General features: G+C 49.0%; 2 protein-coding genes across 3 annotated transcripts in view; one reads left to right on the forward strand and one right to left on the reverse strand.

Annotated features, from left to right (window-relative positions):
- Positions 1–903: 903 nt before the first annotated feature.
- On the forward strand, positions 904–17,304 carry RARS1 (arginyl-tRNA synthetase 1). Of its 2 annotated transcripts, XM_027718665.2 has the most exons (16): positions 904–985; positions 2,485–2,584; positions 5,749–5,883; positions 6,401–6,589; positions 9,909–10,020; positions 11,059–11,159; positions 11,620–11,741; positions 12,068–12,188; positions 12,502–12,631; positions 12,828–12,932; positions 13,839–14,017; positions 14,353–14,462; positions 15,119–15,224; positions 15,805–15,977; positions 16,558–16,805; positions 17,153–17,304. In XM_027718665.2, the coding sequence occupies exons 4-16, from the start codon at positions 6,437–6,439 to the stop codon at positions 17,260–17,262; spliced, it is 1,770 nt and encodes a 589-aa protein (XP_027574466.1). In that variant the 5' UTR covers positions 904–985; positions 2,485–2,584; positions 5,749–5,883; positions 6,401–6,436; the 3' UTR covers positions 17,263–17,304. The 2 variants fall into 2 exon arrangements, with proteins under 2 accessions (XP_027574466.1, XP_027574465.1); XM_027718664.2 differs by lacking the exon at positions 2,485–2,584 and having other exon boundaries at positions 905–985.
- A 177-nt stretch (positions 17,305–17,481) lies between these two features.
- Positions 17,482–26,882, reverse strand: part of LOC113986689 (rho GTPase-activating protein 7-like) — a 47,000-nt gene continuing 37,599 nt past the window's right edge. The window contains exons 3-9 of the mRNA XM_039385301.1: positions 25,999–26,877; positions 25,404–25,574; positions 24,550–24,709; positions 22,955–23,153; positions 21,861–22,080; positions 20,040–20,154; positions 17,482–17,736 (exon numbers count right to left, since the gene is read on the reverse strand). Of these exons, the coding sequence (XP_039241235.1) occupies positions 17,482–17,736; positions 20,040–20,154; positions 21,861–22,080; positions 22,955–23,153; positions 24,550–24,709; positions 25,404–25,574; positions 25,999–26,877 (1,999 nt within the window). The remainder of the gene's footprint in view (positions 17,737–20,039; positions 20,155–21,860; positions 22,081–22,954; positions 23,154–24,549; positions 24,710–25,403; positions 25,575–25,998; positions 26,878–26,882) is intronic.

The raw sequence follows: 26,882 nt of genomic DNA on the forward strand, positions 1-26,882 counted from the left end.
TGGAAGCATATAGCTTTTCATGTGTCTTCCTCTGTATGTCCTTGAGATATTTTTGAGAGCTAGCTGGTGGATATACCTTGGAGGAATTTGCTCCTGGGATTTTTCCTTTTGTTCTAAACACAGGTTTTACTAAAGGTGTTAGAGATGTAACTCGCTGCTCCGTGGTTGGTTACAGAACATCACTTTGCACATAGTTGGGTAAGAGCCACTGGATGTTTTGTCAACCCCAGTCCCAGCCCCTTTGTGCCAAACTTCTTGCCGTGCTCGTGGCTCTCACAGGGAATGTTCGCCAGCACCATCCCCTGAAGACTTTGTTGCTGTGTCACATGAAATGCTGTAACTGACATATTTCATAGAATCATAGAGTATGCTGAGCTGAAAGGGACCCACAAAGATCATCAGTCCAACCCCTGGCCCTGCCCAGGACACCCCGACAATCCCACCCTGGTCCCTGAGAGCGTTGTCCAAACACTCCTGGAGTTCTGGCAGCCTTGGAGCTGTGCCCACTGCCCTGGGGAGCCTGGGCAGTGCCTGTTTCTTCTGGGGGAAGAACCTTTTCCTGAGATCCAACCTTCCCTTCTCCCTTCCCTTCTCCCTTCCCTTCTCCCTTCCCTTCTCCCTTCCCTTCTCCCTTCCCTTCTCCCTTCCCTTCTCCCTTCCCTTCTCCCCTCCCTTCTCCCCTCCCTTCTCCCCTCCCTTCTCCCCTCCCTTCTCCCCTCCCTTCCCTTCTCCCTTTCCTTCTCCCTTCCCTTCCCTTCTCCCTTCCCGACACAAGCTCTCCCAGGCTGTGCACAGCAGGCTGGGGGAGCCGGGGCGCAGTTTCCAGGGCGGCATTCCCGATGGATGGGCGCGGTCCTCCCCTCCGCCGGGGGGCGCTGCCGCCGCTGTCCCTCCTCTTTCCGCTTCCCGCGGCGCCGCTCCCGGTTCCGGCCGCCCGAGGATGGAGGCGCGCGTGGCGCAGAGCGCGGCCCGGCTGGCGCGGCAGGTACGGGGCGGGACAGCCCGGGAACAGCGCGGGATAACCCGGGGGAGCCTGGCACGGCACGGGAGAGCCGCGGGGCGCAGGGGGCGGATGAGCCCCGAGGGCGCTCCCCCGGCACCGCCCGGGGCGCGGGTCGGGTGTGTGAGGGGAGGGCGGGCAGGGCTGAGGCGCCTCCTCGGCCGCTCCCTTCCTGGGTGCCGAGGCAAAGAGCAGCGTTACAGCACTGCCTCGGGCCTGACGCTCTGTGCTCGTGATAAACTTCTGCAAAAAGTCTCCCCAGGAGTCATCGGGAGCGGTCGGAGCGGTGATGGGTGTCCCTGTCCCAGTTCCCGGTTCTGTGCCCGGCCGCGCTGGGACCACCCGCTCCAGGAGGGTCCAGGGCCAGGAACGTGTCCCGGGAGCCCAGGGCAGCTCCAGGGGTGCGCTCCCAGAGCACCTGTTGGATGGAGAGCGGGTGTGCCCATGGCAGACCTGGCCTTCTCCAGCTGGGTTGTGGCAGCCATGAGGTGCTCAGGGTTGGGAAGGGGTGGTGACAGCCGTCTCCCTTTTCAGTGACAATAACAATAACAAGAGATAAATCAGACTGCCAGGTCTGCCTTGGTGAGTGATCAGTATTGACAGTCGAGGACAGAGGCAGCTTCAGGAAAGCTTTGACTCCACAGGTTGACTTCTCATATGTTGCCCCAGGAGCATCTGACTGAGAGGTTCTGGACATTTGGCTTTAGGTTTTTGCCTGCCGTACTTGTGTGTTCTTAAGCAACTTTCCAGTGTGTTTTTTGCTTACAAACCTAAGACAAGCACTGCCATAAAGCACCGAGATAATAAATCTGGCTGCTGAATCTCTGCAACTCCTCTTTGCCTCTGTTTTTCCCTTTCTTCTTTGTTGCTGCCGGGAGAGGAAGCACATCTTGGATATTCTGGTAAAGGTGTTCTCCCTTTGCCAACACTGCAGTCTGGTCTTTAGTCCTTAAACAAATTCCAGTCACTGAAGGAAAGCAGGGGAACAGTGTTCAGCTCTAGCTCTAGGAGGCTGAAGGAGGCCATGTGGAATTACTGAGCCTCAGCCTACCTGACACCTTTCTCCACAGCTCCCTGTGCCAGCTGCAGCAAGCCCTGGAGCCTGTGGTGAGCCAGCCTGCAGGAGTCATTAGCTCTTCAGGAAAATAACCCAACCAGGAGCAAGAAGTGTGTGCTGAGTTATTGCACCAAGCTGGCTGAGCAGGGCTTGGCAAAGCAGGAATAGACATAAAACTGATCAGGAGGCAAGAAGAGAGATGTTCTACTCCCTTTCCCATGCTCTCTCAGGCCATTTTCTCCCCTCTTTTTTTTTTCTTTTAAACACGATGGAGAAAAGCTCTGTCACATTAAAGCCCAGAGACAGAAGCCTATGCAGTTTCTTGTTAATTCAGTGGGATCTTTGGAAGGTGGTCTTATGTGCTAAGGGAAAAGGTGAGGGTGATTTTGGTCCTATTGAAAAAGCTGTAGTTTTTTTGTATTCACAGGTGAGGGGAAGATTTCTAGTACTCAGCTGACCAAAGAGCCCTTGGAGATGTCAGCATGGCCTCATGTAATTCCTGCAGCTTCTCATGAGGTGGTCATCAGGTATGACCCTTTACTGACAAGTTGTGATAGTGCAGGTAGAATAAACCAGGGGGTGACACTTTATGACCTGAACAGCAGCTTTTTCCTTCCTTTTCTCAGTCACACATCTTGTAGATCAGAGGAGTGTTGGTGTTGTCTCCCTTCCTCGCTTGGATGGTACCATGAGAGAGGAGTTACAAGGGTTATCTGTAGTTTTTTTTTCAGGAAGAATGTAGAATTTATAATACCCCTTCCATAACATCTAGTGTTCACAGGTGATTTCCTAGAGAATTAGCTTTATCACGAGATGCAGGGATAGGGGGCATTTATGGTGTGAATACCTAAAGACCTTGTTCCAGGTGAGCTCAGCAACATGGTTATGGATTCTATGGGGGTTGCAGAATCATAGCATATCTCAAGTTGGAAGGGACTCACGAGGATCATCATTTATTGGGATCCCAACCCCATCCATTCTGGAATCCAGTGTAAGCATTGCTGAGTTCAGGCTTTTCTGCTGGGTTGTTTTGAATGAAAACTTCATCATCTGTATTAGCTGTTGATGAGCATAAAAAGGGGGCCTGAAATGGCAGCAGCAACACTGGGGTAGGCAGCTGGGCCACCATGGTGAAACCTTCTGCTCTCAATTCTCACTCAGGTGACATAAGGATTGCTACTGAAACTTTGTGAAGAAGAGGAGCACTACATGTGATAGGCAGATGTGATAGTCTGGGGTGACAAATGGGCTTGGTCAAACCTGAAATGGGGCCAGCCCGAATGCCTCCAGGTGTCTCTGCTGCTTTGGTGCAGTCATGGGAAAGAACTAGATGAGACTTGCTGAGCTGTGACATTGTTTTAGAGGTTTTTACCTCCTGGCCAAATTAGGATACTAATTGTCACCCTCTGTCTGGGTGGGAAAAGCTGTTTGGGCCAGGTGTCTGCCCCAGGGGTTGGTGATTCCTGAGAATCCTAGTTTTGGGTTCTGGCTGTGCACGTGGATAAACCTCTTTCCTCATCCTTGCTCACAGACTAACAGTATGGAAAGAAGCTCCAGTAGGATACTGGTTGTCTCACCTCCTACAGGTCTTCCCTTGGGTAGCCAGAGGTGTTTGTGATGATGGAGGAAAATCCAAATCAAATTCCTGTTCTGAAAAGCTGGTACTGAAACATCTTGGTGGTTACAGCTTTGGAGGAATCATTTAATGCAGGAGGAGTATTTGTGAGCTGCTGCTTGTCTTGGATATGCAGTGATTTTAGTTTCAAAAGCAGAATGTGATTTTCTGGGTCTGGACAAGGTTTGCCCTCGATGCAGAACTCTCCTTGGGGTCTTGGTAGCCTGTCCTGAAGCTGGTGACTTTGCTAGAGAAAAGACAGTACTGTGGACACAGAATTTACAGATAATGTGTTAAGAGTAGAAGCTACCTTTGTGCTTTTCTTTAAAGCACATTCTAGGGTTGAGGGGAATGAGATATGCATTTCACTGCTCTAATGTTCTTTTAAGTCAGTTTGTAGCAATAATGGTCACTGAAACTTGCAGTGACTCAGCTGTGAAAACACAATGAATTCTCTCTTGTGCTATTTTAAACTTGAAGTTCAGAAGATTTTTCAAAGGGGTGTATAAGTTATATGAAATGCTACCAGGTTCAGGCCAGGAAGAAAAACCTGAAATAAACCAGTCTATTTGCTGTTGGTTGTATGGGGGGAGGTTGGTGTACTTGAGAGAAAAACAGTTGGGGCACATACTTTGGCTTGCTAGAGCTGAAATGGACTATTTGAAGTGAGTTAAGGTGCAGCTGTTCAATGATTTTGGTTATCTAAAAGCCAAACTAGAGGATTTTATAAAGTTTTGGGTTTTTTTTCCTCAGAGTCCTATTTTTTCACATCTGAACTGCAGGAAGGAGCATCCCATTCTGCTGTAGCAGAGGAGACCTTGAGGCTGTAAAAGAAGTGTGCCATAAACTGAAGCACAGCTGAAGAGTGACCTAAAAAGTACTGATTTTCAACTTGGCCCACAAATAGGCCAATCTTAAGATTATTTTGCCTCAGCTTAGGTTTTGGAGCATCTGCAGTTAGTTACAGCAGCATTTCTGGGAGCTGTTGTTCAGGTGGACATACAGGACCAGAAGATTCAATGGCCCAGTTTTTTTCCTAAATAAATATTCTGTTTGTTTCAAGAGCAACAAAGTAAATGAGCCCTTTTTGATAAGGTTTGGTGGCCTGTTTGACTACAATAATAGCCTGAGCTGCATCCTGCTGTGGAAGTTCTGGCAGAGAAGAGCCTGGATGGGGGAGCTGAGGGGCTGGGAGCCAGGGTGAGCAGTGCTTGCTGTCTCTCCTTCCATAGAAGCATTGACTGCCTTAAATCTCCAGGAGCCTCCAGGCTCCTGGTGTGTGAACCAGGTTTGTGGCTCAGGGCACAAAGCCTGTTACAGAGGAGAACAAGAGATGGACAACAGGGGTGAAATTTCAGCTATTTGGTTTCTTTAGGGAGTGGGGTGAGGAAAATTCCTGCTCCTTGCAGTTGCTTCCAACCATGAGTCCAGGCTGTGAAGTCTGGAGGGACACAAGGAAGTTTATTTGGATCACAGAGGTCCACCTGAAATTCCTGATTGCTCCTGAATGCCTTGTGTCAGTTTTAAGGGAGAAGCCACACTGAAGGCAGGGAAGGAAGGGTTTTGTGTCTGGGTGGAAGTGAGTGCACACTGCAGAAATGCCCCTGTGCAGCAGCAGGCTGTACTTCCTGGAATTCCTGCCTCCAGGTGGGGTTTGAGCTTGCTGGAGTTGTGACTGTGGTTTCCTCCTCTGGAAGAAAAACTGTGAGATGGTGAAACTGGCTGAAGGAGGCTTTAGGGAATTTTGAGTGAGGTCATTTGACATCTTTATTAGATTAAAAAAGCTAGAGGAAGTGGTTATTTTGGGGTGATCCTTTATTAGCATGACCCGTTGTCTTTCTTGCACTTCTGTCCTGATATCAGTGAGATTGCCTTCTGACTCCCTTTTTTAAAGAACATTTCAGAATCCCTGGTTTTGGTACAAATAGAAACAACCTTTACACAGTAATTGTTTGGAATTATTCAACTTCCATGTCGTTGCTGTTACCTTTATGAGAGGCAAAATAGATCTTGTAGCTCATCACCTCCTGCCCCCACTCCAGGAATTGCTGTGTGACAATTCAATTTGCTTTTCAGGAAAACGAGATCAAGTTGTTGACTGCAGAAATTGAGCGTCTGAAGAACTTTGGGTGCCTGGGAGTGTCCCCCAGTTTGGAAGGGCTGCGAGACGAAAACGCAAAGCTCAAGTATCGGTTAAATTTCCTTCAAAAGGTAAGGGAATAAAGAATTCTTGCAGTAGCATGTGGGTTCTTTTGTTCTAATTAAGGCAAGCTAAATAAGTGATGCCAGTTTGTTACAGCTAGTGATGTGTGACAGTGTGCTCACTCTGCATTCTGACACCTTTACTGGGGACACATCAGATATTTTTTGATTCCTTGAACAGAAAGCTACCTTATGAAACGTGTCAGTAGGTCAGCAAGCCCACACTGTCACATTTTGGCCAGTCATGCACTGGGGGGCCAAGCTAAGGTGTGTCTCAGGATCACTGACAAAAGTGTGAAAAGTAATGCAGCCCTGCATTCAGGGAAAGGTTTGTGCTGGGAGGTTCAACAGGAGAATCACCTGATTTTTATGTTGCACGTGTTGCTCCTGTGCCTAGAGGTGTCAGCCAGATCTGTCAGCTGTGCTTTGCCAGGCAGCCAAGGAGAAAAGTGGGATGTAACAGTTCCTCAGATGTTGTGAATTTAACCTTCTGGATCCTGTTGGTTTTTGGTGGTTTTTTTTTCAGAGCCTTCAGGAGGAAAGAAGTAAAACAGTAAAAAGCATGATTAATATCAACAGCTGTCTTCAGGAGATCTTTGGAGCTGCTATTCAGGCTGCCTACCCAGAGTTAGAAAACCCTCCACTGGTGGTGACACCAAGTCAGCAGCCCAAATTTGGGGATTACCAGTGTAACAGTGCCATGGCCATATCACAGGTAAATGTAAACAGTCTTAACAAAGAAGGAAAAATGGGGATGTTGTGTGTTGGAAACTAAGTGACAGACAGCACAGTGAAAGTTGCAATCCTGGATTTGGTGTCTGGGTTGAGAATTGAGTGTGTGTCTAATGGCATTTTGGGGGAAGCATTGGCCTTTACAGAGTTGACCTTTAAAGTTTAGATGACTGGTATGAGAGAGTTAATGTGTAACACAGGAAAATGCTCAGTTCATGGGATCTAAATCCAATCATGATTCAAGTGCTGCATAGATTTACTAATGATGTGCAATTATCTACCAATTAGTGAGCTGTATGTTTGGAACTAAAACCAGCAAAACAATAAATCACAATTCCGGGGAGTTACGAAACTTTGAGAAACACCTGCATATCTCTGCATGCTCTTCCTTAGTGCCAGGAAAGTGTGATGTCCCCACACATTTGCACAGTTATGTGCTCATACTCCCTTCTCAGAGGGCAGGTGACAAACAGGTGCCCCATCCCTTGGGGCTGGGGGTTCCCCTCGCTGCTCACACCTCCTGTTGTGTTTTGTGGGTGCTGATTGTTGTTGTGTTCCTAAATTTTCAGTTCTGTGACAAATGCTCTTTCCAACCTTTTGAAGTGGACTATTCCACACACTTTTCATGCTCTCATTCCTGTCTCATTGGCTGTTGTTATCCAAGCATTTGCTAAGTGGAGGCTATGTGGGCATCCCTACATCTGTAGGTTTTATTTAATTTTAAAGTAAAATCTGCTATTTTATTTTAAATTAGCAAAAGGCAGGAAACATGGGGGTTTTGTTACAATGTTCTGATGTTGGAGGTTTTCAGGCAGCTGTAAGGATGGTTCCACTTTACAAACCCCCCCTGTTTAGTGTGTGCAAAGGAAGGAGTGGGTTTTTTTTAGCCTGGCTGGTATCAGCAGTTACTTAGGAAACTATGGTATTGCTACTTTGTGGAAGATATTTGACCAAAGAGGACCCAGATAGAACAAGAGATACTTCAGCAGTTGGCTGTGACTGTGCTGAAGTAAAACCAGGAGGTGTGGGAGAAAGCAAGCACACCCAAACTTTGAATGCATTGGTGCCTTTGAGCGACTAAATAGACTCTTTGTAACTGCAGATCTTTTATTTGGCAATCTCAACAGAGACAACTTTTTTTCTTTTTTTCACATGTTCTGCTATCAATTCACCTCTATGAATGCACTAGACTGGCAGTTTTGACATGGAGCTTGCACTGCCATGTGTGGAATTGTGCTCCCCCAGGTCTCCATCGGCAGCTGCCGTGCCCGTTGTCTGGGCACACTGAGCGTGACTGGCCATACGTGCCAGCCAGCAGGCGCCTGGCCGGGAGTGCCAGGGCGGAAACAGCCCTCACAAATACGTGTGCCTTCCCCTGGTCTCATTAGCATATTGTGACAGGGCTGAGCCCCCTGGGTGACTGCACTGACACGGGATTCAGAGCGTTGCCACTTTTCTGACCGCTGCGTTACCCCAATTAAGTCGCGGTTGGGATTCTCGAGCGGTCCCGGCTTCCCAGCGCCGATGTTGTTCACATAACTCGGTGTCTGAACGGGCCCCTCCAAGCCAGGGTTTCGAGTTCCGGGTTGTCAGCTGTGCTGGTGAATAAGGGTTCCTAGTGCTGGGCTTGGCTGTGGAGTTTGTTCCCTGCATAATGGGCTGGAGCTTGGCAGTGCTCACCCAGGCAGCAGTCTGAGAGTGTGTCAGCACAGCGGAGCCAGGGCGTGACAGCAGCAGGTTATGTACTTCCTGTCAGCCTAACTTTTAGGGGCTTGGCTGTGGGGCAGGTCTCCCCAGGGTGTCCCCTGCACAGAGCCAGGATCACTGGGACTGCCAGAGGAGCGGGAAGTGCCCTGACTGGGGCAGCACTGGGACGTGCCAGGCAGCAGCCTCTCCCTGCAAGGCACTGATGTGGAAAGGGCCCTCACAAATGCCTATTGTTTTCCCGGGAGCTCATCAGCATATTAATGCCTGGGGTTTCAGCCAGGACCTCCCTCTGCTCCTTAGAGTCAATGGAGTATGGTAACCAATTCTGGAATGGTTCAGATAACACGCCTCTTATCTGGTATAACATGCCCATAATCTGGTTTTGCATTTATTTTTCCTGTAGTTTACACTTTGAGTAGCATTAAAGGCATAAAGGAGGTTTGCTTTTCTTGCCCATTCTAAGCCTTTACCATTCTATAAGGATCCTGTATGACAGGTTAAACAGGAAGCTGAAAACTTTAGTAGAAATACATTTTGCAGCAGAGTGCAAGTTAGCAAATACAAGCAAATTCTGAGTTGACAAAGAGGTACTTGATCTTCGTGGCCTTGATGGGAGCGGGGTGATGAGTTTTCAAACACATCACAGTAATAGCAGAAAATCACTTGCTCAGAAACAAATAGTTGTGGTAATTTTATCCAGTGTGAATGTAGTGTTTTGCAAGGGGTGGGTTGAACTAGCTCACAGAATCCTCCTAAAGGGTATTTTTGTAAGATTTGCAAAAAGCTATGTGAGAAGATGCTTTGGGAATGGACAGGGAAATTTGGGAGTTGCACTAAATGATCGTTGAAGGTCCCTGGAACCCAAACTGTTCTAAAGCAGTCATTGTATGTAAATTTTGAGTTCCTCACAGTGGGCCACTCATAGCTCCAGGGAAAAGGAGCAAGCTACTTTCCCAGTTTTTCTGATGCTCTCTTAGGAAAAAGGATAGTGTTAGAATTGTCTTTGATTGCTTGGGTTGTTGGGTTTTATTTATTTATCCCCTTGTTTATTTATTAAGCTTAAGACTAAGGCAGGACTGAAGGCAGTTTGCTTCGGTTGCTTTTAGTCATAAATCAGCAGACTTGCTCTGAAACCACACTCAGAGCATGCAGGAGGCACAGTTCAGAACTTCACATATGAATGCTGGCAGAGCTGAGGACACCTGTGAGACTGGTCAACAGGACTGTGCAGCAGTGTGAAGGACTGTGCCAGATATGCTGATTTTTAAAGCGTTTGTCTCTTTTGCTATCTTAAAAAAATACAAATTTGCCAAACCACTTCACATGTTTTGAAAAGTAACCTGGGAGATTTTCTTCTGGTGTGGAGACTGCGCTGAGAAGAAGGGGATGAACCTGTTGGGTCCAGTCAGGCTTCTGCTGTGGAGAACTGATCTGATTTGTAAAATTCACTAGAGATGTTTTTCTTTGTGTGTCTCTGCATTATGAAGCTAAAGGGCCATGAGGATCTTTCAGTACCACAGTATCTGTGTTTCTGTTCCACTCTGTAGAATGTTTTGGAGGATTGAATTTTACTTGATCTTTTTGTTGTGTTTCAGATACTGCTCAAAACCAAGGAACAGAAGGTTATCCCACGAGAAATCGCCGACAAAATAGCAAAAAACATTCCTGCCAATGAGTGCATTGAGAAGGTTGAAATTGCTGGTCCTGGTGAGATTAGTTTCATTTTACACAGTAGGTTTTAAAGCAGAAAGGGCATTTTTGTACTGGATGGTGAACAGGGAAGCTGAGCTGAGTTCAACTCAACTGCGTTTTGTGATTTGAAACTGCAGTTTGAATTTAAAACTGCAGGGTGAATTAGCTGCTTCTGTCTTGGTGAGCTTTGTAGCCCTCAGACTTGTGCAGCAGCAGAAATCTACCTCTGTATTAGAACTGCCAAGTATGATCCTGACCCCCTTAATTAGCAATTTTTCCACTGATGCTTAAAGGACCAGCTTTTCCCCTTTGAATACCGGTGATGGGTATCAGGCCACAGTCATGAAATCACAGCAAGAATTGATATGCCCTTCTTGCTGTTCCTTGCATGGTGAGGAGACCTTGACCTCTCAGCACTGAGAGGCTGGAGCAGCATGGAGGTTATTAATTGCTGCATCTGTTTTATCCCTTATCATGTATCTTAAGACCCAAGAAGAAATACAAGGGCTCATATTCCTTAGGGCTTCAGCATAAACACAAAAATCCCATGGCACAGCCCTTCTAGTGCTTGGGCATAAATTTGTTGATTGGCTCTGTGAAGCAGGAGAAGTAAAGCAGTGTCATCCCACAAACATGGATTATCCCAGGTGAAACTGTATGGTTCAGGATATTAATTTTAAAAAAAGGAGACAGAGCAGGATCTGGTTTTGCATTCGAAACCAAATTATTTATTTCCTTGTAAAAAATTGGTTTTATAAGTTCACCTTTGAGAGACAGTGCACGAAAAGGAGTTATGTCAGTGGTGTAGCTTGAGCATCTGACTCCTGCAGTAAAGGCTGTAGTGGTGTGAATCAGACTCTTCTAATCTGGGAACAGAAATTGTCTTCTAGTGACAGCTTTGTTGTCCTGTGGCTGAAAAGTGTTTTGTTCTGCCAAGCTGACTTCACGTGCTTTTGTGCTTGAGGAAACAGAAATCCAAGGGCAAAGGAAACAAAAAGTAGTTTGAGGCATTTCTGCAGCCCCAGCACTGATAGTTGGTTTTCTCCTCTAAAGGTTTTATCAACGTCCACTTGAGAAAGGATTTTGTGTCGAAGCAGCTGAGCAGTTTATTGATGAATGGAGTTCAACCACCAGCCATTGGCAAAAGGAAAAAGGTACAGCAGTGAGCACACAGGCACCTGCTATAGGTGAAACATGCTGGACTCCAGGTAGCTTTGAAACTCACCCCTGCAATGCTGTGCTGAGCAGATGTCCATGTCAGCAGGTTGTTAGAGCAGAGTAAGTGGGATGTGGCATAGGCTCATGGGTAGGCTGTGTGTATGTGGTGTGGTTTCTGGGGGGTGAGAGACGGGGCTCCCTGGGGCAGGTGTTGTGCCCAGGTCAGTCTGAGAGTGATCCCTGACCCTGATCTGGGCTGCAGCAAAGCGCCAGGCTGGAAACCTGCTCTGATGTCCCCTCTGGGCCCTCTCTGCTGTGTGTGCTGCTGGCACAGGGTGTGAGGGTCAGCAGAGGTGAGCCCTGTTCCCCCCACTCCCCCTCAACAACACCTAGATTAAACACAAGAGGTGTGGAAATGGCCACTGCCTTTTATTCATGTGTTCCTTTATGTCCAAGGTGGTGGTGGATTTTTCATCCCCTAACATTGCCAAGGAGATGCATGTTGGCCACCTGAGGTCTACCATCATCGGGGAGAGCATGTCCCGACTGTTCGAGTTCGCAGGTTATGACGTTCTGAGGTGAGAGGTGATTTTGGGGTGTGGTGGGCTTGGTTTGGCTGAGTTTGTGCAGTACCTGTCTCTGTGCTTTGGCCTGTGTTGGTCTTTGTTTATAAGCACATGGCAAATAACCTGTTATGTGTAGAAACACACTAAGCTGAGCAAGTGTAGCAAGGTAAGAAATCAAGGGGAGCAGAAGCTTCATTGCAGTGAAATTGGGGGAGCTTGACTGGTTTGGGTTTCTGGTATTATGTGTGTTCCTTCTTTTGGCATATATATTTTTTAAATGTGTGTATCTTAGAGCATATGTTTAAAAAATCATTATTGTGCTCTTCAATTGCTTCAAGGTTAAACCATTTAGGAGATTGGGGCACCCAGTTTGGAATGCTCATTGCTCACCTCCAAGACAAATTTCCGGATTACTTAACTGTTTCTCCTCCCATTGGGGACCTCCAAGCTTTTTACAAGGTATTTGTAGCAAATAAGTGTGATATTTATGTCAACATCTCAAAAGCAGATGGAGGAACTTTACAGATTGCAGAGTATTTTGGAGAAACAAAAGAATCGAATCACTGTTAATAGATTATTGCAGTAGCCTCCCACGGGGTAATGAACTGTGGTATCTGGTACTGAGTTGTCTGTATGGGGCATGATCAGAGGGCTTTGTAAGCTTGCAGCCTCTGTGTCTTTTTGGATGATGAGCATGCTTGGAGGGGCTGCTATGAATGGCAGCTGGTTTCAGGAGAGAAGGCAGTGCTTTTCCACCTGTGTTTCACTGCAGGAATCCAAGAGGAGGTTTGACACAGAGGAGGAGTTTAAGAAACGTGCCTACCAATGTGTGGTGCTGCTGCAGAGCAAAAACCCCGACTTCATCAAGGCCTGGGAGCTCATCTGTGACGTGTCACGCAAAGGTGACTTTGCCAGGTCCAGAAATGTGTCTCAACAGTAGAACAACGGGGCTTTCCTCACCTTTATGTCTGAGCCCATGCTCCTGTTTTCTGTTGAAAATCACTGCCACGCTGCTAGGAGAAGCTTAAAGTAAAAAACCAGTGGTTACCACTGTGTGTGCCTTTAATGGAAGTATTTTGTTCTGTTTCCCTCCTCAAGAATTCCAGAAAATCTACAAGTGTTTGGACATCACACTCACAGAGAGAGGGGAATCGTTCTACCATGAGATGATGAAAGACATCGTCAAAGAATTCGAAGATAAAGGTGAGGCTTTTGGTCTCAGGTCAGAATTTCTGCAGCTGTGAGGATGTGTGGTAACCTCACTCCTACTCAGCGAGGCTTAGGGCTGATGCTTTTCAAGTTGCATGTTCCCCACCTTTGCTTTTTCTCTCAGCCACATTTCCTAAATGTGGAATTTTTGTGGCTTTTCCTTCTTTTTGCATTAGCAGAATTAATTCTTATATGTTTCACTCCAGAAAGCTTGAATCTTTCTTACTGACATCAAAATCAGTTTGTCTGTGATATTTGTAGGCAATAGCATGAGGTACTACTGGAATTTATTGTATTCTGAATAAACAGTCAGGGAGCAATTACAGGACAGACTTCCTGGTCTTAGTGTTGTGACTGTGTGGGAACTTTGAGAAATCTCTGTGAAGACAGTGGGATTTTTGGATCATGTTGACTTTGAAACTGGCAAGAAGCCAAATGCAGCATAAGAAGTCTCTGGTTTTATTCCTGTCTGGATTCAGCAGTTCTTGAGTCTCGCTGTCTGAAGTGTTCTGACTAGTCTTACCTCTGAAGGACTTGGTGCTAAGTCCTCATTGCATCTCCATACTTTGTGTTGCCTTTAGTGTCATACCTTGTGATGCTGGGTTTGTGGCTGGACAGGGCGATCTGGATGCCAGTGTTGGGAGTTTTTAAATTAGATCCCTTCTGGTAAGGCCACCTCTGTACAGATCTGCTTCCTTGTGTGTAGTTCTGGAAGTGCTGTACGGAATGTGACTTGGTTGACAAGGGAGTTCCATGTAGGTTTTTTCGTATTTTGAGCCGTTAATTATTTGATCATGTGAGTGTGTGGCCTTTTCGTGCTGGTAGCATCAGGGAAGTGTTTCTGCTGGCCCACAAACCTCCCTACTGTGATACAAGACATGTTTTCCTTTGCTTTTGCAGGGTTTGTCCAGGTTGATGATGGGCGGAAGATCGTGTTTGTCCCGGGTTTCCCTGTGCCGCTGACAATCATGAAATCAGATGGAGGTTACACATATGACACATCAGACTTGGCTGCTCTTAAACACAGGCTGTGTGAAGAGAAGGGTGACATCCTTATTTACGTTGTGGACAGCGGACAGGTGAGTTCCCCAGCTCTGCTCTCACTGCTGGTGCAGCTCATCACAAAGGTGTGTTAAGTGCTGGATGCAGCAGCAACACAGGTAGAACACTACAGGGTCTTTAGTGTTGTTGGTATATCTACCCCTTACCTGAGCAGTGATGGGAATCTGTAAGCTTCTGTAAGCCAGGAAAACTCTTCAAAAGGTTGAACTTTCTGATGGGGAATTTCTCTGTGGAGCTTGAAAAGTTTTAAGTCTCGTTGTGAGAGCGTTGTTGTGAATGAGATAAAGCAGGGAAGAAAACTGCACCTGGAGGAGTGGGCTGAGAACCGGTTTTTGGTGTTTATTCTTTGCAGTCTGTGCATTTACAAACAGTGTTTGCAGCTGGACAGATGATTGGCTGGTATGACCCCAAAGTGACCAGAGTGGCCCATGCCGCGTTTGGAGTGGTGCTGGGAGAAGACAAGTAAGTGCTTGGGTGCAGTTTTGCCTCTGTATTTGCCTTGGAGAGGATGTTTGAGTGAATGCAGGAGACTTGCTCTTGTTTGTTGACAAGTATGTGACATGCCAAAAAAAAACCCAGAAGAAAGCACCTCATCCCATGCTGTTTTCCATTACTGTGTCATTTTGTTGCCTGTCATTGTCCTTGATCCACTGGTGCTGTGGTCACATTCCCTCTTGGGCCTGACTTCTGCTGCCTGGCATCTGGGGAGGGGCACTGGGATTGGCTGGTGGAAGCTGATGTGAATACTGGGAGATGGCAATGGTAAAGGCCACAATTTCCATTACTTTCTACCTTCTTCATAACATAAGTTGGGAAAAGGCTGGCACTGGTAGTGTATTCTGCCTAATGTCTGGAACTAGGACAGTTCTGACTGTGGGAGCCTTCCTGGTCCCACACCTGTGGGTGTTCTCTCAGTTTTGTAGCTGTCTGTGTGATGGCAATTTCTTCAATACAAAGAGATCTGCCATGTGCTTTTTTACTAAGCCATAAGGTGTGAGCAGTGGAAATCCCTGCAAGAGGCTCTGGTGCATGTCCTGGATCTGCCTGGGGTGCCCTAGGCAGAGAGTGGAAGTGTTGTGCCTCTGATGCAGGTGGTCATTTTGTCTGTGTGTTTTCAGGAAGAAGTTCAAAACTCGTTCGGGGGATACAGTGCGTCTCATAGACCTGCTGGAAGAAGGGCTGAAACGAGCTATGGACAAGCTGAAGGACAAGGAACGGGACAAGGTACTTGTGACAGATTGCTTATCTTTCCTGGGAACTGCTGGATACTGCAGAGCTTCCTGGGGGTGGGAGCAGAGAGCTGGGCCTGGCAGGAGAGCTGGTCCTGCAGGAACTGTCAGGTCTCCCCGGTGTGCTGGCAACAGCTGTGACTCCCCCAGGATGCAGGAGGTGATGGAAGAATATAAAGTTTGGACTGTCCAAAATGCTCTGTAAGGGTTGGAGGACCAGGTGTTTGTTATGTGTACATAACAAGAAGCAGGAGTACAGTATGAACATCACACCTGACAGGTGGGACACTGTGGGGCTCAGAGGTCTTGTGGGCTGTCAGAAGAGGGAGTCAGCCTTAGCCTGGGCAGGGCTGCAGTGCAGTTGATTGCAAAAGAAGTGAGATGTGAATGTGGGGTTGTCTGGTGCCCTGAAGTGGAGAGGTGTGTGTGAACTGAGTACCACATGGGTAAAATCCCCTCAGCAGCCTGGGCTTTCCTCTTGAGCCCTGCTGGGTGGCCAGGGCTGCATGTTTTGGTTCATTAGAGCAGCGTAGTGTCCTTCCTCTTGACTGTGATCTGCTTTGAATTTGCACCAGGTCCTCACAGCAGAAGAGCTGAAAGCTGCCCAGACATCAGTGGCTTTTGGATGCATTAAATACGCAGATCTGTCCCACAACAGACTAAATGATTACGTGTTCTCCTTCGACAAGATGCTGGATGACCGAGGGAACACAGCTGCCTATCTGCTGTATGCCTTCACACGGATCAGGTGGGTGAGGGAGCAGGGGGAGTTGGTGCTGATGCTCTGCACGTGTGGGCAGAGGGGTGATGGTCACATCAGTGCTGTTGGAGGTTGGTTAGAGAAGGCAGCTACACTGGTGTGCACCACAGGCAAGATTTTATTTGTCATTGCAAATGGTGTGTGCTCTGCCACCTGAAATGGCTCCTCTGTGTGACACACATCCCAGGGAGGGAGCTGCAGGAGTTTCTGGTAATCAGAGGATTTGGGTGGTTGGAAAAGGGTGCACCTGTGCTCCAGCAACTGCTCAGCTCAGGCATTGCCATACCCCACAGTTTTTCTGGCACCCTGAGCCCTGGTTTGCTTGGCAGCATCATGTGTCCTTGCTGATGTGGGTGCCTAGAGCCCATCCATCCCTGTTCTTGTGCAGTGCCCTCCTGGATCACCTCGAGGGCAGGGCCTCCCCCTGTGTCCCCAAGGCTGATTGATCTCTTTGGCCTGGTCACCCAGGACTGGACATCAGTCTTGGGACAGGCCTTGACCAGGCTGGCACCAGGCAGGCTGAGCAGTGGGAGCCCCACCAAGCATCCCCTGTTCTGGATCATTCCAGGGCTATCGCTCGCCTGGCCAACATTGACGAGCAGATGCTGCGGAAGGCAGCCAAGGAGGAGGTGCTAATCCTTGACCATGAGAAGGAGTGGAAACTGGGCAAGTGCATCCTGAGGTTCCCTGAGATCCTGCAGAAGATCCTGGAGGACCTGTTGTTGCACACACTCTGTGACTACCTGTATGAGCTGGCCACCACCTTCACCGAGTTCTACGACAACTGCTACTGCGTGGAGAAGGACAGGCAGAGTGGTGAGTGCTGGCCGTGGGGTGCTGCGTGTGCCTGCCACTTGTCATAGTACAGACACTCTGCAGGGTGTTCCCCTGTGCTGGGAAGGCTGTTGTCACACTACTTGCTGCTGCAGAACAAGGGTCTGTGTGGAAGGACAGCCCGTGTTGTCATCTGCCTGTGAGCAGGAAGGCTGAGTAGAGTTGGGAGCAGCCAGGCATCTGGAAACACGAGGGCTGGTCAGTCTCCCTGGCTTAGGGAGAGCAGGAGGGGCTCAGTGTGCCAGTCCAGGGCCAGGCTGTGGGCAGAGGGGAAGGCACCATTGGTTGTTCTGAGCAGCTGCTCCAGCTCCTCTGTTGGTGTTTTCCAGGCCAGATCGTGAAGGTGAACATGTGGAGGCTGCTCCTGTGCGAAGCCACTGCCGCTATCATGGCCAAGGGATTCGACATCCTGGGGATCAAGCCTGTCCAGAGGATGTAGCTGTGCCCTGTGGAATGACAATAAAGGGACTGAACAACTGGAGTTGTCTGTCTGTTGGGATGAGGTTGTGGTAAGGGAAGGTGCTCTGGGGGAGCAGCACCCCCTTAGGAGAGAAAGGAAGAGAGGAATGAAAAGCAAGGAGGAAGTAAGGGAAGAAGGAAAAAAAGGATGCGGGGAGGGAGGAAGGAAAAGGAGAAAAAAGGAGTGTGGCTTCAGCAGTCACAGGTACAGAGGCAGACGAGTGCTGTGGGCACAGCTCAGAGCAATTCCCGGTGCAGGATCCAAAGCCCATGAACTCCAAACACCCAAGCGTACCTCCAGGAAACCCTCCAGCCACGTGCAGCCTCCCTCACTCCCAGAGGCAACTTTACTGTGGTGACTTTCCATCCTCTTTACCTTATTTGCCAGGTATGAGCAGGTCACCCGGCCTTTGGTGTCATCTTGGTGCTGCAGGCAGGCAGAGAGCAGTTTTACCTGGAGGAGCAGGAAGCCCAAGGGAGAAGAAGATCAGTTAACTACATTCCCTCAGAGGAAAACACAAGGGAAATGCTTTTCCCCTCAGGAGCAATGTTTTGAATCCCTACGGAGCTGGCAAACCTCTTTGCAGGGTGCATGCTGATCTTGGGGAATTGCTAGGAGCCACAGCTCCTGCCTTTGCCTTGGGATTTGTTGGAGGCTGTGCTGTGGGCCTCCTAAAAAGGCCTTCAGACTCCCAAAGCAGCACAGAAACGCAGCTTTGCTGCACTGATAGAGGTGCTCACTGACATATGCATGTGTGTGTGTATATCTACACATGTATGTATAGATCTATGTAGATACAAGAGATGTGTGTCTATCTGATATCCCAGGTTCTTCCCCCTACAGACAGCTGGAGGAGGGATGGGCTATCAGAGCTGGTCAGTGCCCAGTGCCTCATGTGGTGGGCACCAGCTGGGGCTTCAGCAAGTACAGCCCTGTGCAAACACACTCTCCCAATGGCTGGCCCCCAGACATCAAACACCAAAAAACAAACAAACAAAAAACTAAAACCAAAATGAAACCAACCAACCAAACGAAACCACAGTGCCCTCAAACCCACCCTGCTGGTGACAGCCACACGTGCTGGGGGCCTCACCAGCTGCCCAGACCATGTGCTGTGCTCCCTGACCCCCTCTGTGCACTCACCTGCACCCACAGCCCTGCCAGGGCCGTGCACTCCCTCCTCCCAGGGCTGGGCAGGGCTGGGCAGTGCCAGGACCCCATCCTGCCCTACCTGTGGGAGGTGCTGGGCAGGGCTGAGGATGGCAGTGGTGATGGGTCCTGCTCACAGGGGCGAGGCCAGGCCAGGCAGGGTCAGGTTCAGTGGTGGGAGCAGCGTCAGCCACAGTCCAGCAATGGCCACAGTGCCCGGAGTCCAGGTCTGGGTCCGGAGCAGTGGGAGTGTGTATTCCAGGGGCACAGCAGAGGCTGCCCTGCCCAGAAGGGGGACAGCCTTCTCCAAATGCCTCCCCTGGCAGGGCAGGGGGCACAGCAGCAGGAGCCCAGCACCCTGGGCGAGGGGCACCCTCGCAGCCCAGGGCTGGAGTCAGCAATGCTGCTGGAGAAGCACCCTGGTTGTAGCAGGGTATGTGGGATGAATGTGTGTCCAAGGGTAGCTCAGGGTGCTGTGCAGCCTGACCATGGGGTACAGGACAGCCAGAAGGTGTCAGGACAGCCAGGAGGTGTCAGGGCACCCCAATGGTGCCCTTGGAGAGGGGTAGAGGGATTCAGGCCACTTCTGAGGAAATGGGGACCTGTGGTTGGGCTGGGGGTGGATGGGGTCACTGAGGAGTCCTGTCCAGGTTGATGCCATGCAGAGCACCCCCTACTCTGGGGAGGAGTGTCACTCAGAAAGCAGGGACTGGTTGTGGGAGTCAGTGCTGGAGGAGCCCTGGGGCAGGGCCATGTGTCAGACAGTTCAGGGGAGCCAGGGGACAGTGGCCCCTGCTCAGACAAGGTGCTGGAGCAGAGCACAAGAAGGTCTGAGCTGACTGTCGGGGTGCACCAAGGGCCGATGGTACCGCTGAGGAAAAGGGACCAGGTGTCAGGTGGGATAACAGGGCTGGCAGGGCAGCTGCCCAGTCCCACAGTGCCTGCGCCAGGCCAGACATGGCAGCCAGGGTCAGCCAAAAATCCAGATCATCAGACACATCCACGGTGATGAGGTCCGAGGTAGAGCCAGGAAGGTGAGTTGGCAAGGGAGGTCAGGATCAGGTCCAGGGACAGCAACCAGGGTCAGCCACAGTCCAGCGATCACCAGGCAAGTCCATAATGATGGGCAAAGAGGCCGTGGTCAAGCTGGGAAGTCAGTCTGTGGGACAGGGTCCAGGTTCAGATTACTGGGGTCCGTGGCCAGGCACAGGTATGGCTGTTGCTCTGGCCAGACCCCAGCAGCAAAACCTCAACTTCAACCCACTCTCCAAGAAGGGATGGCCAGGGCCTCTCGGCCAGGGCCTCTCTGCCAGGGCACACAGCAGCCTCTGCCCCACAGGTGCTCTCTGAGCTGGCCCCAAGCCTAAGGAGTCAAACTCTCGTTGTTTTGGGGGATGGATGGGGGAATGGAGGAGCCCTTACAAATAGTTGCAGTAAACCTGCAATGACACTGATTTTCTCTTTGGTGGCACCAGCAGGATTCACACATGTCACAGGCTCAGAGCAGCAGCTGGGCTGGCAGGGACCTCTGAGGGGCAATGGCACAGCTGCTGCTCCGAGCAGCCCACCCACCCCAGGGCTCTTGCTTTGCCCGGTGAGTGACGTACCTGGAAGAGCCTGTTGCACTCCATGATCATGTGGGCCAAGCCCTGCGTTGCTGCCAGGTTCTCACTCAGCTCCCTCTGGTCTGGCTTCCCTAGGCTGCACTTCCTCTGACTGGATCTATGGGAAGGGGAAGGTGAAAGGAAGGCTGAGTGAACGAGGTGCTGGGAACCACACACAGAACACACTGCCCTGAACGGCCCCTGTGTGCCATGTACTAGTGTCACGTTCCTGCAGAGAGGTGCACAGATAGAGCTCCCTCTCAGCACATCCCAGAAGTGTCCAGGGCACCACTGACCAGTAATAATGGATGCCCAAGAAAGGCAAGTGAAAGATTTTATTCCCCAAGCACATCATCACACACTTGGCCAAGGACAGCAACGACCCCAAACTGATTTGTGTGTAGACTTCATATATCAAGCTCCTTTGATACCTGCAAAGCCCATGTAGAACCTTTTAAATCCTTTGGCCCAAACCACACCAAACATGTTTCAGAAACAGTCCCCTCTTTTAATTCATATTCATGATATGACACCATTAATCCTGGCTTCTGAAACTTTTAGCTACGTGCATTCCTGCCAAACAACTTGAAAATTGGGTGGAAGATAATAATCCTCACTGCTGCTCCTCAGAGTCAGACCTGTCAGCTCATCCCCTTTGAAGTTGGAGCCCTGCACCGAGGCATTAATGCACAGCTATAGCAGAGCTAAAGCTTCAAAGCATCCTGGCCTCTAAACACTGACAACAAAGAGAAAACTCCATCTCTATTTTTGGTCCTAGCATTTCCAGAGTAATGTTGATGTAAACCAAAGAGGTACAGCTCTCAGAGTGAGACTCCCAGGAGCTCCAACACCAGAGCAATTCAGCAGGACTTGTTGCTGCTGCCGCTCCATCACATCCCCAGCTGCCCTCTCCTTGTCCCCACAGCTCCCTTGCCGTGTGCTGGCTCAGCACAGGGATGGCCCCAGGCATTTTCAGATGTTTTGTGCCACTCAGGAGAAAACCCTTAGTGTTTTGTTTCCCCTCCCCTCTGCTGTCCAGAGCCTGTAAGATGCCAACAGCACATCTGACAGCTTCTGCTTTGGGGCTAGTCCTCACCTATAGATCTCCAAGTGATGGGTGCACAATGGTTCCATCCCAGTCAGCTCTGCATCCCTGCCCTTGCACGTGCCTGTCCATAACTCTGGAGCACAGAGCAAAGAGAACAGCCCTGCCTCAGGAGGCCAGATAAGGCATGAATGCTCTCAGAGATTATTTGTCTACTTTGGCCCAAGGGCACCTTCCTCCCTGCACGTACAAACAGGGGATGTTATGCAACCCAGATACTTTTACTTTTTAAGATAAATTTACAGAATCCCTGTGGCTCGATTTGGCAGGAATGATCCCCTTATCACCCAGCAGAACCAGCGCCAGTAGCTGCTACAATCTGCCAGGTACCTGCAGGGCCTTGAAGCTGCACCTGGGCTCAGGTTGCCAGTGCAGGAGCACATTTCCAAAGGCCAGCATCACTTTAAAGCCACGAGCTGGTTCCTGGGCAGCTGGACCCATGCACAAGCACAGGGAATACAGCAGTGGTGAGGGACACACACAGGCTGGTGAGGAGAACAGCAGAGGTGCCTCACCACTGCACTGGGCAGTGAGTGGCTGGATCTCTCCATGTGCTGCTCCTGCTGCACCTGAGCAACCAGATTTAAGGCAAACCCCAAGACACACACACACTATTTCCCCCTCAAAAGCAGACACTGACCCCAGGCCAGCTAAAGAAAGCATTGCTCCAGCAAAGGAGACTGTGGACAGCAGCAGTGCCAGCATCAAGATGTCAATACCTAGTGGAGGAGGAGGAACTGTCCCGCCTCAGGGTGTTGAGGTGAAACAAAGAAGGTGCCAGACAGACAGCAATGTTGGTTGGGGTCATCTGGTTTTCCTCGACAAAAGCGACCACGTCTCGCAGGAAGAACAGGAGGATTTTCAGAGCTTCTCGGTTTTCCTCTGGGAGAAGGAGAATGGCAGCCTGGACAGCCTGGAGCTGCTGATCCTTTGGCACGTCTGGAAACAGAAAAAATGATGAAAATCACACGTGGCTTGCAGAGGCAGTAAGAGAAATGGTACGTTTGATGTGACGGCCTTTCCTTGTCTCCTGTGAGTTAGGGACAGGGAAATGGATGAACCTACAAGCTCAGTGCCCTGCTTGGAACCCTGGATGTACAGGATAGCAGCAGCCTGTTAACTTATGTCAAAAAAGGTCACATTATTTAGGCTGCAAAACCCCTCAGAAATCTCACACTTTGCCTTCCTAAACCTTCTCTCAAAAACAAGACCATCATTAGTCCCTTCAGCAAGTTCCTTCCCCAGCGCAGCTGCTTTTTGAAAGTGAATTCCTTGAGGGCAAAGTACTGGAGATGGAACCTGTTTAAACTGTATCAAATGTGAGATTTCAGCTTCATGTTTCCTCCTTTTTTGGGGTTGAGTCTCAAGGACAGTAACAGGCAGAAAGCTGCAGGCATTTCCTGGCAAAGAGGCTGTTTCACAGCAGCTGTGCTCGGGCACCCTAATAAAGAGATGTCATCAGTATAACAGGACTTCTTGCACAAGGAGCTCTGTCATACCTCGAACAAGGGGAACAGATTAGTTCTTTGTTTCACATAAAGAAATGACTGTTTAAAAATGCAGTTTAAGGGGGCTGCTGCAGCATGTTATTACACTCACCCTTCAAGGAACAGAAACAGGTGGCCCATAGGATGCAGATGGGAAGCTTTGAAGTCCAGAGCCACAATTAACTCATCTTTTCAGAAATGTCCTGCCTGACCTGTCTCCTCTGACTACAAGGGGACCTGGTCCTAGTCTGAGTCTGGCCACTGCCTTGAACAGCTGAATATCAAGATATCCAAGGCATTGGAAAACTGTATCTTTTGTTACCTACATTGGTAGATGTGGAGGAAGGATTCACAGAGCCTGCTGGTAAATATGGGCTCGGGGAGGTCTCGGAAATACTGCTTCACCATGTCTGCCACATCAAATGCTGACTGCCCCTCGTAACAGACGTTGTTTGGGTTGGTTTCATTCATTTCTCTTAAAGACAGGATCCTGGATTTAACACCAGATTTTCGGAACAGGCCAACCTGTGGGTAAAAGAAAATATTGGAGACAAAGAGAGGACTCATCAGGCATCTAAATTCTGACAAAAAATTGATGCTTCACATTCCTTTGATAACAAAGACCCTCTGACAGTGGGACCTAACACCAAAATACTTTTGTATGATCAGAAGCAGCACAGACATTCCTCCCAGGGCAAACCATGCCTGATGCCCACAGAACCACAATATATTAACTGTCATGTTTGTTTTCTTTTTATTTAATGCAAAATTACTCTTTTTGACTTTTACAATCACTGCTATTGACATCTGTCTGTTTGCTTTGCCAGGCTGTGTTCACACATGTCAACTGCAAGTTTCATATACAACAATATGTGTCCATCCAAACACAAACACACATCCATGCCTGTGCTGGAACAAACAAACTGACTCTGAGATCCACAAGGCTCAGGTTTAACACATCTGATACATCTAATCCATCCACAGGCTGGCAAAGGGCAGTTGCCATCCTGAGGGAAATTATGATTTTATTTTTATTATAATTTAATATAATAATTAAATTATTAATTTAATATAATTTATTTTAATGTAATCGTCAATCAGGTTTCAGGCAAAACCATGATTTAGAAGTTTCCCATGGACTCGATCCCAACACAGCTTCTGCTGACACTTTTGCTTTGTGCCACCGAGACAGTATTTACATTATTTGGTTTATTTATGTTAACCCAGTGGGTACCACGACCTCAAAACGAAACACACTTGAAACTGTCACCTCACAGACCACACACACTTTTGTACTTTGGCACTATATTACACACCTAGACAATGGCAAAGCACAGGAAAAGAAAAAAGTCCTTTCTTTAACTGATGTGTCTCATGTCCCAGGGTCTCCCATTTTTGCAGCTATCCTGTGAAAATACCACATTCAGCACACACTCCCACTGCCACCTCCACTTAGGGGATAAATACGGAGCTGAGATCCAGAAAAAGATGTTACAGGCACTGCTGTAATAAGTTTTCTCTCTGCTTAGTGGAACATTTCAGCTGAAACAAGGTTAATTTTCACATTAGCTCTGGCACTACCAGCAACCACAGAGCAGAGGGAACAACGACATTGTCTGGCAGATTTACCTCCTCAGGGAGCAGAGACATGACACCTCCCCAGGCAAAGGCAGCCTGGCTGCCTGCACCAGCTGCAGAGGGCTTCAGTGAGGCAAGGCACAAAACCACAATACAGGACTAAAGGCATTCCCAGCAGGAATCAGCGCTGCTATTCCTCTCAGGCTCACACCTACACCTGTCTGCCTGTTCAGAGCCTCGGGGGGCAAGAAAGTCCTTCAGAAAAGAGGGAAAGCAGAGTCTGGTTCCCTGGAGCAGATCCATTCGTGGCCTAGAGCTTCTCTGGGCTGCCTTGAGTTCATACCTGGTCAAGAAAGTGGCTTCTCAGGTAGTCCAGGGCTTGCAGGATCCCGTTGGGCAGTGGGTGGCTTGTTCGCTGCACGTTCAGGAGTAAAGGAACCCCAAACACGTTTTTGTCCTTGTAGTCAGAGGCTTTTGGTTTTTTAATGAACTTTGGTATGGTCCTGGAAAGAAAAAAACAGGACATGCAATGTATTAGGTCCCCAGCACACCCTGCCTGCTGCTTTATGTGCATGGGAAAGCATTTAGTTGTATACCTTGTCACAACCCAAATTCTGCCACAGACCTGTACACACAGCACCATCAGAGAGACAAAATCAGTCAAGGTGATTGCAGGGATGACTTCCTCATTTCCTTACAGAAATTAGCTTTAAAAAGCATTCTCATGGGAAATAAATCCCATCCCTTTAGGGCACTGCAAGCTTTTTTCACTTCTTTCTGTGTTCAAGCACCAGCTCCCTATCACAAGAAGCTGGCTGATGTTTCTAAGCCATTTAGGTGTGTGACCTTGTCACAGTTTTAGTTCAGAGACTGAAGAGCTGCATTCTCAGCCCAGCCAGCTCTCACCTCAGGTCCTGCAATCCCTGTGAAGCACCTCTGACAAAACCTTGAAAACAGGCAAATTTAAAGAGAAACTACAACGTGTTTTAAAATCAGTAACAGCACGACCACTAGGGAGGAGCCCAAGTGCAGCCCCACAGCAGAGGAAACCCTGGAGCCATGGAAACAACCATGAGGCTGCCGGAGATTTAATGGGATGAAATTCCTCACGTGTAATCTAGACAGACAAGGGAATTCACCTGCTTACAGCAAATCCTCACTTTCCAGCACAGGTTGCTTTAACATTAGACGACTTACCAGTTCCAGCCCTGCCTGCTGGAAGGGGAATATCTGTCCATTAAAGCAGTGAGTTTCAACAGTGCCAGCTTTTGTGTCCGGGCCAGCTGGGCAGCAGACTGGCCATCACTCTGCATGGAAAGGCTTTCCAAGTTCACACTCTCTTCCACAGACCAGTGTTGCTTCCTGTGCCTGTGGGATAAACATTGCTCAAGCTTAGGATCATCCCCATCATCCCCATTAGTTTTCTGTCTGCAGCTGTGAGGCACCTAAGGCTCTAAATGACCTGCAGCTGCCAAACACCACATGGTTAGCTGCACTCAGACAAGGTACTTCCCATCCAGGAGGTCCTCTGGTAATACCAGCTCTTTCCCTAAGAAATACAGCAGGCTGGCAGTAAGGCCTGATTCCAAACGTCTGCGTGCTCATGCAGATCATGAGTGTCCTGCTTTCAGTAGAGGACAGATGTTGTCACCAGAGTAACTACGGACTGGTGGCACCTGGCACCAGCAGTGCAGACCCTGCTGCCTAGAACAGACTTGAGAATACTTTGTTCTGGCAAAGCAGTTACATTTTGAGTGGCCAGAATCAAAGGGGAAACCCAAGGATGGCTGACCTGTTGGCCTTTTTAGAGTCTGTGATGTATGTCAGATCTGCAGAGCCAATCTCCTTGCCCAGGCCACAGCTGCTCTCTCCCTCAGTGCCCCCTGCTCTCTTGTCTTCTGAGCCCTCCGTTTCAAGAGAGCTTTCTTTAGGGGAGGATGGACACAAAGAGGTCAAGTCACTGGCAAAGTCAGAATCCCCATCATCTGAGAACTTCTCTGTCCACTGATCAACCAACTTTTTGAGGCCGTTGACATCTGCTATAACATTGTTCAGTTCTGAAAAAACATCATCATCACCGACTTGTGCCGCCTCCAGGTTGTCAAGGTCCATATTGGGCATGTTGTCATACACACTTAGCCTGTTACAGGAGCCTGAAAGGGGACTCCTGGGGGCTTTGGGCTCCTTGGAACCGCTTCTGCTCCGGCTTCTCCTGCACCCGTGAAAACTCCCAGTTCTCCAGTTGACAGAAGAGTTGTCTGCTGGAGAGAGGGAGCTGTCTGTAAGTGCTGTGGGGAAGGTGCCAGGTTTATGGCCTTGTGGTATTTGAAACATCTGAGATTTTTGTAATGTCATGTCATTTTTCAGGTTTTGCTGAGATAGGTCATTCCACAGCAAGAGCTTGCTGGAGTCTGTGTGCTCTGCACACATCCCCCTTCCCTCACAGGGGCTGCCTGGTTTTATACCAGGACTTGGAGTGCTCACTGTGCTGCTTTTTCCAGACTGACTGCTGCTGCTGTGACTCTGGGGAGAAAAGGAAGAACTGTCCTTTGTTTGGATGCCAGAGAGGTCAGAAATATTCACACAGTTCAGCATCTTCATCTTTTCTTCACTAAGCCCTTCTAGAAGAACAGGTTCACTTATTGTGGGTTTGGCCTTTGACTGACCACTCCTTAA

Source organism: Pipra filicauda, unplaced genomic scaffold (genome assembly GCF_003945595.2).
Source record: "Pipra filicauda isolate LSUMZ 115617 unplaced genomic scaffold, ASM394559v2 scaffold3_size10097308_pilon, whole genome shotgun sequence".
NCBI classification, from domain to species: Eukaryota; Metazoa; Chordata; class Aves; order Passeriformes; family Pipridae; genus Pipra; species Pipra filicauda.